General features: G+C 36.1%; 1 protein-coding gene across 1 annotated transcript; it reads right to left on the bottom strand.

The window, feature by feature from the left end:
- Nucleotides 1–8,834: 8,834 nt before the first annotated feature.
- On the bottom strand, nucleotides 8,835–13,465 carry LOC102291854 (CD209 antigen-like protein E). Its single transcript, XM_005951716.2, has 6 exons — nucleotides 13,316–13,465; nucleotides 11,781–11,870; nucleotides 11,204–11,260; nucleotides 10,192–10,334; nucleotides 10,001–10,101; nucleotides 8,835–9,123 (listed from the first exon to the last, which is right to left on the bottom strand). The coding sequence occupies exons 1-6, from the start codon at nucleotides 13,434–13,436 to the stop codon at nucleotides 8,976–8,978; spliced, it is 660 nt and encodes a 219-aa protein (XP_005951778.1). The 5' UTR covers nucleotides 13,437–13,465; the 3' UTR covers nucleotides 8,835–8,975.
- Nucleotides 13,466–14,272: the final 807 nt, after the last annotated feature.

Genomic DNA, 14,272 nt, shown 5'->3' with positions numbered 1-14,272 from the left:
TAGATAGATAGATAGATAGATAGATAGATAGATAGATAGATAGATAGATAGATAGATAGATAGATAGATAGATAGATAGATAGATATGAATGCAGTGAATGGCATATGTTTTAACAGAATAGACTTCACATATTACAACATACTAAAAATGATTTTTCAGAGAGACGACTCCTTCAGCTGCTTTTCCTCAGCTTTGGTGTGCTGTGTGTCATACAAGCCACTCTCAATCTTACTTTACGCCTCACATGTGAGCATCATTCCTTATCTATGAAATTCAAAAGAAAGAAAAAATATCCACAAACTGCCTTCATTTGTTCAGTGCTTGTCTTTCTTTGTTTTAGTCGAGGGGAATGACTCACCCCACACAAAAAAGTTATGTGGCAACAACCAGTTAAAACCAGGAAATTTTAACCAAAATTCTTGTAGCGAACTACAAGAAAGAACCATTGCTTTGAACAGAGACAGAAGCCTGCTTGAAAAGAGAAATGAAGAGCTCCTTAACATCATAAAGAGTCTTGAGGAGGAGAAGAAGAGGCAGAATGGTGAGAAACTTCAGTTCTTCCTCTTTTCTGTACTTGCAAAAGAAATTGTGGTATTCTGATCTCACGCTCATCTTTTCTCTCTTAGGTTTCATCTCATCGTATAATTAGAAAAATGGCGGCTCATATGAAACAGTGGAGTTTCTCTCTAAAATGGTTTTGGTATTATTTCAACAAAGTTTATTATTATTATTATTATTATTATTATTATTATTGTTATTATTATTATTATTATTATTGTTATTATTATTATTATTATTATTAGTCTATAATCTGTTTTAAGCTAATTGTCCCACATGTTTGACTTTTGCAGTTAATGATTGTGATTGTATTACAGTTTGGATTTCTGTTTGGGGTTTTTAAAAATTACTTTTTATAATTTTTATTAATTATTCTTTGAAATATTTATGTCTGTATTATTCTGAAAGCGAAATTCTTGTTAAATTGAGTTGTTCATGTCTGGTTTTACTTCATGGTTTTCATTATAATTTCTGTTTTACCATCCATCATTTCTACCAAAGTGAGCTGTATTTTTTTAATCATTTTTCTTTATGAAGGTTTTGGGTCCTATTTGTTAAATTTCACACTAGTTTCTTGTCTATTTGTCTCCTCATGGCTGTCGGACTTTTGGATTTGTTTCTCATTTGCTTCTTGGACTTTCTTACGCCCTGAATTTCTACATTAACCTCAATAAAATGGCTTGTTTTTTGTTAGTAAGTCTGCCATCTGTGTCCTGCTTTTGGGTCCTAACCTTTGCACGCCACACGACCTAACAAACCAATGTTTTCATGCAGTTTAGAACATTTTTTTTTTAATTTTCCAGCACATTAGACCTTATTGTGTCTTCCTACACCTGCACTAGAAGTCTCTGAAGTCAAAGGTATGATAAATAGAATAGAAAGTTTATATTTATAGAACTGTATCTTTGTAGTACAGTCAATTTCACAAACAAATTGCATTTTGTACCTAAAGCTTCTCTAAAGCACATCTCAGCGCATTATTGTGTTGGCTGTGAATGGTTGTTTGTCACTTTCACAGAGCTGAGCAGTGGAGCATCATCTCAGCAGCCTCCTTATCATTGGAGGGAAGTCATAGCTAGATGTTTTCCCCTTTCTACTGGGAACAAAATGGCAGAAAGCAGAAAGTCTTGTGCGAGGGAAGAAGCTAACCTGGTTCTGATCAACAGTTAACAGAGAACAAATAGCCTACAAAAGGAACTGTTAAAGAAAGAGTTACATTAACAAATCGTACATTTGTAATGTTGCTAAAACATGAATTCAAGTCATGTATTTCACCAGATCTCAGAAGAAAATACATCTACTCCACTATATTTATTTGACAGCAAATGTTACAAATTCACATTCTGCACATAAACAACAGTCATCAAATGATGTGATGTTGTGTTCTTCTGAAACACTTCTTTGATTGTTCAGTATGTCACAAAATTGGCAACTATTTGGATTTGAAAACCTAATTTGTATGATAAACTAATTATGCTAAAGTTATGAAGTTAATGATGACACTGGGGCATTGCTATTTAGTAATTTAAGGGTATTTTAAGGGGTTTTAGCACTTTTCTTTATGTAAACATATATCATAAACATACATATATCATCTGGATGGAGATTTTTATATCTTTTACTGGATCATTTTACATGGCAGAGATGAGCCCTTGAAGTGGTTGGATAAAAGTCCAATGACCAAAGTATAAGGCCTTTGAATAACTACCTACTTTTTTCCTCTGAAGGACGATACATTTAAAATATGAAATTAAATATTTATGTAATCAAACTTTTTATTCGTCTTTAAAAAGTGTGTGAATGTGTGTGTGAATGGGTGGATGACTGGATGTGTAAAGCGCTTTGGGGTCCTTAGGGACTAGTAAAGCGCTATATAAATACAGGCCATTTACCATTTACCATTTAAAAAATTATTATATTTCAAATACCAATGCAGTAGTCAAGATTACCCAAATGCAAGATGCAAAAAAAGGGAATCAAATTAAAACAAGTCTTTATTTAAGCTGAAACACAAGTTCCAGAAATTAAAACAAAACAAAACAAAAAATCTCCATCCAAACACTAGACTGTGAGCACCTCCAGCTTCAACTTGGGTCTGCCGGCTCAGTCAGCCTACTGGCCTTGAGGCCGGTAAAATCTCCAACAAATCTGCTCTCTTTTTGCACCACCTGTGCAACCACAGAAACTCCAGCTGTCTAACCTAGCTTCTCACCCATAGTCTTCTTCCCCGCCAAATATGACCACTCTAGTTTATACCCTCCTCTGTTACCCCCCCCCCCCACACACACACACACACACTCACACACTCACTAGCCCCTACTTGATAGTAAAGTTCAATTAACTGAGTACTGACCAAAAAGTCTGCTTCTTGGGTCTTGCCAGTACCTGATCATGATATTCTTAGGCTTTCTCTCTTGGCAAATATGACCAAATTGACAAAGACTCCTTACCTGAGAAAGCAGGTCCACTCACAAAGTTTTGGTCTCCTAAATTGTATTTGAAGATCCATTTTCCTGTTTCTGTCATGGTGTTATGGTCTCACGGTCTAAATATCTGTATATATGGTCAACAGCCACATCTTTAGTCAGTCTTACTCTGCTGGGCAGTTGTCCTTCAAGAGCTGCATACCTAATTAAAAATACTTTTCATAAAGTTGACTGACAAGAGGAAGTTAGTGGAATTAATTACCTTTGGTGACCCATTTTATCAGACTGATTTATATTGGCAGTTCAGTGAATCAAAGATCATGTTAATCTAACACCATCTTCCGTCGGCATTAGCATGTTGTGGATGTTGTGGTTTAACGGCAAATCATTTATTATTTTAAAGGCAACAAAGACAAGTAACCCTCCCACAGTAGGTGAGGGTCTGGTTCACTGTTCTACCACAGGATGCAGCGATTTCCTGCTGATCTACTACTAAATAAATACAGCAGCTGCTCATTAACCAGCTATACACAGAAACTGTTTCTGTGTTAGGTCATATTTGTTGAGCTGTTTGTAAATCAGTCTTTCAAATAATTTGCCACTCTGTTTATGCTTTTCAGCAGAGCTAGCTACATGCTGAGGTACCGTATGTGCACCATAACTGCATCACAGTGGATGAGAAGGAAAAAGGGATGTTTTGGCGCTGGGAGGTCATTATTTTTAAGACTTAGTAAATATCTCCAAAGTGACCTAACTGGATGTAATGCCAGGGAGCAGCAAAAAGTAAAAATAAAAAAATAAAAATACATAAATAAAATAAAAGTATAATAATTTCAAAGTCATATGGTTAAACTTTCCAGTCAAATTTAATAACTCACTCAAGTGAAGGTGCTGGAATACTGTTCTGGATCCTTCTGGCCCACTTTAACCCATACAGATAATGTTTGTTTGTTTTTAATGCTGATTTTATTTCCACATGAACCATCACACATGCAGTGCAGTACAACTAACTTTGGCTGATACATTTATATTAAAACAGGAAAGCTGGTATTGAAAAAGTAACAACAACAAGATACAAGATGTTAATTGTTAATGTTAATTTTTACAACTGATAACTTAAAAAGTCTTAACACTGACCTTCCTGTTGAAAAAATAATAATCTAACATACACACTGTCAGCACACCATAAGTCAACGTGGACAAAAAAATTTACAATTTAAATTACAATTTGAAGTAAAGCTCCATCAAAGCGGTTTTATTTTCAGTCAAATATTATAATAGACAATACTTTTCTTGCCTAACACATCATTATAAGCTTAGAAAACCCCCCCCAAAACAAAACAAAATGTGTTTTTAGACTCTGTTATTCAGTATTTAGTACACAAATTATTTGCAATGAAGTTTTTTGGGGGGTAAAATATAAGACAAGAATATAAACAAAGACTAATTAATGTGAGTCTTTGTTAAGAAAAGTCCCTCTGAAGTCTATATCAACTCAATATCCAGATATTCCCATAAAGTCTAATCTAGCTACTGATAGCAACAGTACTGAGTTGCATGTTGTAAATTATCATGCTCCCTACTAAAAATCTATGCTTATATGTACAGTGCAGATGCAAACACATGGAAAGTGGTTATTATGCATTTAGATGCAGAAGTGTATGCCAACCAAAGGGGGGACTTTCAAAACACATGAGAGTAACTGTGTGTCTCCAGGAAAATCCTCCATGCTCTTGAGACTGCTGGGAGACACAGAAAACCTTCTGGCAAAGGCATGTGCTGTTTTCTGTGCAGCCGCTTAAGGCTCGAAATATTGACCTCTACTACCAGTAGTAATAATACTAATAATGTATACTTTATTGATCCCCGTGGGGAAATTACTTGTTTTTCTCTGCATTTGACCCATTCACTCAGTGGGCAGCCACTAAGCAGGCACCCAGGGACCAGTGTGTAAGGACGGTATCTTGCTCAGGGGTACCTCAGGGTAGCCGTTCAGTGGATTCGAACCCTCAACCTTCCGATCATGGGACGACCACTCTACCTACTGAGCTATCCCTGCCCTATAGTGACACTGACCCCAGCCAAATACAAAACTAGTGAAAAAACAGTTTAAGAAGAAGAGGAAGGCAAAAAACTTAAAAGCTGTAAAACCCTTCTGTGTTATTGTAGGGTCTTTACTTTACAATATAAAGCACCTTGAATGTTATTGTGATTTGGAGCTATATCAATAATTATTAATTGAATTGAGTAGGTTGACTCATTGCTGCCACTCTGGTGCACTTGTTATTAAATTCAGTAACACCAAAGCAGCTGAAACTGATTAACAACCCCTTTGCAACTTAACTGACCCGATCAATATCACAGAAGTTTAATTGAATTGAAGCTATACGCTGATTAAAAAGTGTTCCTTTAATTTTTGGAGCAGTGTATTTACAGAATGGTAGACGGTAATCAGTAAAGACCGTTTAATGTCACATCTTAAATTTTAATTTTATGTATTGTGCTTATTTTCTAAAACTCTCCCTTTGACTTCATCACAAAGTCCATTTTACTTGCTGTTTCTGGAGCTTTTAATTACAACTCTTTCTTCTTATGAACAAATCGAATCATCAGTTATTACAAAGGTTATTGAGCGGTTATGATATTACCGAGGTTTTGCAAGCTGCTGCACATAATTTGGTATAATGATATAAGTTTAAAGATAACTGGAACATATGAATGCCGTTATTGTTTCTTCTTATAGACTTCTGTTTTTTTTCCCAGTTAAAATGAGTGTTTTCGTTGTTGAGAGGAGATGAAAGATAGTAATCTTCCAGCTTTCACTGATTATCATTTTTGGCTTTGGCCATGGACTCCAGTCGTGTCTGTAGTTGCTCTATCTGTTGAACCAGATTATTGAAACTGGTCTCATTATAAAGGTTTTCGTATGTTATCTCTAACTGGCGTCTTTGATCACTGAGGTTTTGGTATTTTGTCTCTAACTGGAGTCTTTGATTTTCAAGGCTTTCATAACTGGAGCGTAACTTATTACTTTGATCACTAAGGGAGTTATATTCACTTTCTAGCTGGTCCTTTATTTTAGAAAGATCGTTGTAACTGTTCTGAAACTGGTCTTTTTCTTCAGTCAGATTGTTGTAACTGTTCTGTAACAGAGTTTTTTCCATTTTCCAATCAGAGTTGCTCTTGGTATCTGCATTTGACACATAAACAAATAAAGAAAAAAATCAACCAGAGTTATCTCCTTAGGGCATCATCAGCATACCAAAAAAATACTCACATAAGAAAACCATATAAATGAGTCCAGCCAGGAGGAGAAGACACAACAGAGCCAGAAACACTATAGCAGCTCTGCAGGAATCCTTTGCATGTCCAGACGCTGAAGAAAACCAGAAATGTATTATTTGTTTGCTTCCAAATGAATGTACATTTTATCAAAGCTTCACATCACATCTATTAGAGTGAGTTGAATTTTGACATGAGAATAAAAGCCAGCACAGCTTTCATCAGTACAAGCATTGGTTTTCATTACCTCAGCGCAGGTTTCAGTTTTCTCTTGAGGCTACCTTACTATTTGTATCCAAATACAAATAGAATTCAGTATTATTATTAGCAAGCTATGATACTGTTACCCAAATATAATCTAGGCATTGCTAAATTATTTCATCTCATTCACTTGAATGTGTTTCCCATAATAAATGTTAGACTAATAGTGATAGTACTGATAGCAGAAGTTATCATTGGTAGGCTTTCTTGGGTATTTATTTGGTAATCACATGTTATTCATTTATCTTTTACCTTTTTAATATGAAATTAATTATTACATCGTTTTTATGTCATTAGTACAGGGTTGAAAAAAGTTAGACCACATTAATTTTTTTTGCTTTTTCTTCTTTAATGTGGGTCAAAGAAGAAAAATGATCATCTTTTTAAAAAGTCATGTTCTAAATTTATACACATATTTGCACACTTACCTCAGCAGAAGTTGATCATTGCAGAAGCGTACATGAAAAAATTTACTGTGACACTAACTCAAACCCAGTCACCAAATCATTGTGTACTTACACTGCATTATTTACACTTACGTGCATGACATACCATATTGTTGCCTTATTTCAAACACTGTATGTATTAACTTGGTCTGTACATATAGTTTTCTGGGGTTGCCAGTCACAAAAATTACACTTCTAAGCTGACTCGAATTCTAAACCTATGTGCTGGATCTAACAATTATTTCTTTGCAGTGTTATCACGTCAGTCAACACCTGGGTTTAAATTATCACAAAAATTCATAAACTTTCAATCAGGTTTTCAAACACATGTGTTATATTCCTCAACAGATGTATTACCTGAGGGTGCAGCATCAGTTTGGTTGTGAAGCAACACATTACCATAAACATTTTGTGAATCGTCTGTCTCCCACTTCTTCCTGCTGTGTTTTCCTGAAAATCCGTCAACATTAGCATAGATATTATCCATTTCCATTCTAGAACTGTCGATGTCTAATGTGAAGGTGGCAGTTTGTAGAGAGTGCCTGTCTAATACTCTAATAAGGAACACCTTCTAAAAGAGGCCCAATTATGTGTCTCTGCTCAACAGGAAATTGATGACTGATGCAATTATTTTTAAAGGTGACTGTCTTTTTCTGTTTAACCTGTTTGCAGCAGCTACTTGACTGCCGCTTCTATTTTAAATATACCATACAATACCGTATTACTTTATTTATTAAGCACTTTTAAAAACACCACCATGGCCTATCAATATCACCAAACATAAAAGACAAACACAGGCCGGAGGGTAACAGATATAGAAACACAAAAAAGAAGTAGAAGTTAAACAATAAAGGAGTACACAAAAAGTAACTCAAGATGACAGTGAACTTTTCAACTGGTCCGAAGGCCAGGGCGTAAAAGTGTGTCTTCAAAAGAGATTTAAAAATGGCAAAGAGAGAAGTCTGATGTGAAATTGTGAAAGCTCTATCACCTCTGAGTTTGTGTTGCATCTTTGGAACGAGCAAAAGCATCTGGTCTGCTGATCTTAGAGAACGAGACGGGACATGTGTTTCCAGCAGCTGGCACAGATAAAAGGGGCCACAACAAGCCTTTTAAAATAGATTAGTAAACAAACTGGAAGCCAGTGAAGGGAGGCTAAGATTTGAGGTGGCATGATCTTGCTTGCTTGCACCACATAAAAATCAAGCTGCAGCATTTTACACCAGCCGTAGGCAAGCAATGCAGGCCTGGCAAATTCTGATAAAAAAGTACATGGCAGAAAGGTTATAAGAGCATGCATTAATCTTTCAAGGTTGCATTTGGACAGAAGAGGCATGATTATTGGTAAATACATTTATTGACCGTTACATACAGTGCTTTGAAAAAACAATTTGTGCCCTTCCTGATTTCTTAGTTCCTTGCATTTTTGTCACATTTAAATGTGAGCGTGTAGGTCTATTTTGAGACCTTGGCAAAGTGGTTACTCTTTGGAATAACTTGTACTTTTACACATTTGTTTGAACCAATTGTCTTGAAATCTGTAGTTGTTTTATAAATGGATCCGAGAGACTTTCTCAACTTCTATCTTCCACTTCAATCTACAACTCTTAGATGTTCTGTGAGTTCTTGTTCTGAGTATTTGTAAGAGTGCTGTCAAAGTCGTCCTTGTTATGCAGCAAAGAAAATTCAACATGTAAAAAGAGAAATTGCAGACAATTAAACATACCAACCAGACTTTGTAGTTGTTAGTTATTTTAGTCATTTAAGATGTTGAACTGTGTGATCAAACTTACTGCACTTCACAAATTGTGTGTGTGAGTTTGAAAAACAGCAAAACTATCTCATCAATATCACATATTCATATGCACATATGCAATATCACTGCTCACATATGCAGTATGCAGTCAAAGGATTGTGAGACAGCTTTTAGGCATTTGCACATGAAATGTGATTTTAAGCCTTCAGATGAGGAAGTGTATTTGCACGATGTTACTGGCTTACTTAAGAAACCAGTTTCTTTTCACAGATCCAGAAGTTTTGATTTTCACATGGTATGTCATTCCAGCTGTTTTCGAAATCAAAAAAATTTATTTCGACACAGTCTTCATTTTTTCCTTCAAAACCATTGGGTTCATCAGGTCCCCAGTAACTGAAAAACAAACAAAACAGAGAATTTAATCCAGGATGCATGCAGCTCACTATAATGTGGACAAGTTAGAAAGTTAGAAAATTCAAATAGCTTCCTTAAATAAACGGCAGTATTGTAATCTGGACAACAATATGTGAGGGCATTAGGCTACGTTCACACTGCAGGCGAAAGCGCATCAAATCCGATATTTTTGACCCTATGCGACCCATATCCGATCATGTTATGACAGTGTGAACGCGCAAATCCGATATTTTCAAATCCGATCTGGGTCACTTTCGTATGTGGTACTGAATCCGATACATATCCGATGTTTTAGAAAGCGACTGCTGTTTGAACGGTCAAGTCGCATTAAATCCGTCTTTTACGTCACCGACACAAGACAGACACCTATTATCAGCGCCAGAGAAGACATTGTGAACGCTTCCTGGCCATCCCGTGTAGATGTCAGTGAAACTGTTGGGAAGACAACGTAAACATTTTATTTGTACTGTATAATCTGCAGATTCTGACAGAAATCTGCAACTATCCTTTGAAGCACCGCTTCTCTAAAACAGCAATGGGGATAATTATTAGGTTATTTACATTATTATGTAAATAACAAAATAACTTATGCAAAAATTGGGAAACGTAAAGTCCGAAGTCTTTATATTAAGGGCCATCAGTCACACAATATTATTTGCTCTGGGTCTAAACAGAGCCGTTGTGTGTGGCGTCTTCTTTTGCGCATGCGGGCCGCTTTGAGCGTTCACACTAGAGCGCGTTTGCTGTCGCATTTTATTTGTAGTGTGAAATCGGAATTGAGCATCAAGACCTGCAGTGTGAACGTAGCCTTAGTTTTGCCACTGATTAAAGTAGAATAAAACAATAATGTATAAACCTTTTGCTCAGTGGAGTCCCATCCACCCATTTCCATGTCCCTTTGATGGCTGTCTCAGTTAGTCCAATCCACATGACTTTTTTAAAGTTTCTCGTAAAGTCCTAGCAAATCAAAAGTAAATAATTAATTAATTGGAACTAATCACGTATTTATGAATTTCTTTCCATTATTATTACGTCACATTCACAAACCTGCTCTTCTTTGGTGTTGATAATTGCCAGGTCTGCACCTCTCTGTAAACAGTCGTCTCTACTGTCTTTCCAGGATTTCGCAATAGAGGAAATATAATAGAAACTTGGGCGGAAATAGACCCATCCTTGTTGAAAATATTGATCTGTTGTTGGAGAAAAAAAACAACATTTAATATTTCAGAGATTAACACATAAATTTACATTAACAGTTTTATTCTAAAGTTTGGCTCCTGTTAAAAATTAGAACATTTTAAATAGTCAGCTTATGTAAAAAATCTCTTTAAGCAAAATTATCAGACTTCAGAGGCGGTCTTTGCTTTATTTATTTGTTTATTTATTAATTTGCTGTGATCAGTATGTTGTCATTTAGAGATGATATTCCTAATAAGGTCAACCCAGGGCCTTTGTGGTCACGGTTCAAATGCTCTGAGTCTTCTTAAGGGAAAGTGTTTGTTTTTTAAATAAAAGATAAACCAAGAGGCCGCAAGAATGCTGAACATAAGAGGCCTAAGAGGTATTATAGACTGCGAAAAGCACAGCAATTTAAGCAGAGTCCAAGAATATATTATTAATATATTATTATATTATAAAGCTGGACATGAGCTAAATAGATCTCCTTTAAGTATTGTAAGTCTTGCTTACAGCACTTACACAATGTTTGCTAATGAGGAAGGGCCTTGCAAGGGTAAAAATAGTCAAATACAAAAAGTGAGATGTAAAACGCTGTAACATGTTAAGTTTAAGTTGGTGTAAATTTTCATTTAACTAGATGGTGAATAAAATCATGCCGCCTACCACAGAACAAAATCCTGCTGTAACCATTTGAATGTAAATATCCTTTACAGCTTGAGAATGTTGCCTTAATTTGATTAGCGATAAAAAAGACTCATTTATTGTAATATATCCTACATGATACCCAGGTATACCAAAGTGTTGATATTATTAACCCTTAGTATATATACATATATGTGTATGAAAGGCCTCTTTACAAAGTTTACAAACTCATGCTTACCAGTGAGGTTTTTCAGCTCTTCGGTCTCCACTGTCTTAATACATGATGTTTTACTGTCTGCAAAAGCAGAAACATGTTGTCAACAGAATGTACGACAAGCCCTCCCTACAAAAAAACCTAAAATTACTTTTTCTTCAAACCGATACTGGAAAACATTTTGTGTCACAGTGAAATGTAAGTACCTTATGACTATGGCTTTATTTTGGTTTTTTGGTACTCAAAAACTGAAACATGACTTTAACTGGAAAGTCCCTTTCTTTTTCTAACGCAATCTTTAGGGGTTCTTTGGTTGCATTTTGACTTGAAGTTTTTGAATCTAAACTTCCCCAAATCTTTTTTCTCTGTCTGAATGTCAAACAACTATTAATTCTAGCAGTACATATTACAATTCCTTGCCCTCAGTATTAGTGAGCTAAATGAAAACTAGACACAGGACTACAAATGTTTCATCTTGTCATTAATCAATGATGTACACAGTGATAAAACAACAACAACAAAACTAAACTAGGGTAGTACTCTGTTCCAATATCTGATTTTTTTTAAAAAAAGTTTGTAAACGTTTAATTACGCTACTTACAGAAAGCAAAACGCAGGGAGATGTTGATGGCAGCTTGGAGGATACACAGGAGTCCAAAGCTAACAGCAACCAGTCTGGCTAGTTTTCTCCCTGCAACACAACCATATAAAAAGTCCTCTTTAAGTAGCCTCTTTAAAGAAACAGGTCTGCAGAATTTTTGGGCTAACCTTACTCATCGAAACCTGACAAACTCACAAAACTGAAAGATATCTGCATTTCCATGATTTCATTTAAATATTAGGGGAATATGCAGTATAAACAGTGATTGTTTGGAAAGTTATTATAAATGAAATTTCTTTATGTGGACGACGATCCTGGTAAAAGCATTTTAGTTGAAAATTATGGGGATTAGTTATGTAAAAACAACTGTAAAACTTGAAACAGTTACATCAATTTGCGAGCATGGTGGAGTAAGAATGTGTAGTGGTTTTGCAAAGGAAAGAGAGAACAGAATGCAGAAGATGGACACAGCATGGCACTTCTTTCCCTGTAACCCACGAGCACCTTCGATGCAAGTTTCTGTATGCTTATGCGTTTGTAGTATTGATGGTCTACATTTTTTTTTTTCTGTGCAGTTCTGTGAAAATATTTTTTGTTGTTTACTCAATTGCTCTGTATATAGCTATACATCCCATACCTTGGTTCACTCTCCACCCCCAGCATTACTGTACATGAGAACTTATGTCTTTGTTTTTTTTAAATACCCATTAAATTAGAATTCACTTCGATGCACAATAGCAGTTAGTTATGTTCATAAATGATAGTTTGGTAGAGTAGGAATTGACTAATATAAACAGAAATGGAGAACAGAGTTCTACATTCTGCTGTCACTCTGCCAAAGTTTCTAAACATTTCCTGTTTTGTTTTGTTTTGTTTTGTTTTGTTTTTTTTCAAAAATCTTCTCATTTTGGTGGCACTGACTTCTTCATTCATTCAAAAAAAGTTGAGTTCTAGGAATTCGAGGTTTTGGGTCCATCCATTCGCTTCTGCTCATCCTTTTTCAGGGTCGCAGGGGGCACTGGAGCCTATCCAAGCTGTCTTGGGGCAAGAGGCATGGTACACCCTGGACAGATCGCCAGTATGTCACAGGGTTAACACATAGACAGAGACAACGATTTGCGCTCACATCTATTGGCAATGTAGTTTTTCTAATTAACCTATTCCCACTAACTACATGTCTTTTGACTGTGGGAGGAAGCCTGAGTACCCACGCAAACACGGGATGAACATGTAAACTCCACATAGAAAGACCCCAGCCTGATGGTGGAATTGAGCTCAGGACCTTCTTGCTATGAGGCAACAGTGCTAACCACCGTGCTGCCCAAATAAATACAGAAGAGAGAAAAGCTCATTATTAGCTCACAAAACAGCAAAATGAATAAAATTACATATTAGATCAGTAAGAGTTTTCATTGCAAAATATGTATACATCAGTAACACGTGTACATCAATTATTGCTTCATTTAAAATATACCTTTAAAAGTGTGTTTTTTTCGTTGCTATTAAAGAAAAATTCAAAATGATTTATTTCTTACCTGGTGCAGCAGCAGCAGCCCCTTGACTGTGTTTATTAGAGCGACTTCTGGCTGACACATCAGGCAGATTTGCATAATCCATAGTAATCTCTAGTTGCTCTCTATGGGCAACTCTTGCCATCTTTTAAACAACTGCCTGGAGAGTGTCAGTGATTATGTAGAATCCACTTCTTCTTTTATACTTTTCTGTTTGCTTGTTTCCTCTTTCTGTCCTTCACTTTGCTCAGTATTACATAGGTTTTACCCTTCACCCCCCACTTCCAATGGACCAGTTCCTCTGGGGGAACACCCAGTGTTCCAAAACCAGTAATTCTATTGGGGGTGGGGGTGGGGGGGGTGGGGGGGGATTTGTCTGCCATAGTTAATAGTGATTTGTTGCAGGTGGCAGTTTGTCTGTAGTATAGGGTCTCCCAAGGAAAACTAATGCTAAAAGCAGTTCTTTAGAACACTATGGAAAAGGCAACAGTGGTAGTGGGTCTGGTAGTCTGGCCTTTCCCGATGATGATCAGCCAGGGCACATGGGTCAGCCCTGCTATGCACACAACCGACGGGAGGAACCATAGGAGTTTGATCCAGTGTGGATGAGGTGGTGGTCAAATTTGGAGGACTCAGTGATTTAATCTATTTTAAATATATTTATAACTAACCTTTATGGATTGCTTATGAATAATTTATGCAGAATTGTACCTCGAGCCTTTAAAGTGCAGCTGTTTTCTCTTTTATTTAATCAATTCCTTTGCTTCCTGTAATACCTTGTGAACCTTCTTCCTTTTTTTTTTTAAAGTAACCCATAAATAGGGTTGGACTGGTAATTTGGTATTTATAAATAAAACTGAATTGAATTGAATGAGTCATTATATATACAGTGGGGCAAAAAAGTATTTAGTCAGCCACCGATTGTGCAAGTTCCCCCACTTAAAATGATGACAGAGGTCAGTAATTTGCACCAGAGGTACA

The sequence above is a fragment of the Haplochromis burtoni genome, unplaced genomic scaffold, assembly GCF_018398535.1.
Source record: "Haplochromis burtoni strain Fernald_Lab_line unplaced genomic scaffold, NCSU_Asbu1 Contig_1083, whole genome shotgun sequence".
In the NCBI taxonomy this organism is placed as follows: domain Eukaryota; kingdom Metazoa; phylum Chordata; class Actinopteri; order Cichliformes; family Cichlidae; genus Haplochromis; species Haplochromis burtoni.
This window is presented reverse-complemented; position numbering and strand designations above follow the sequence as displayed.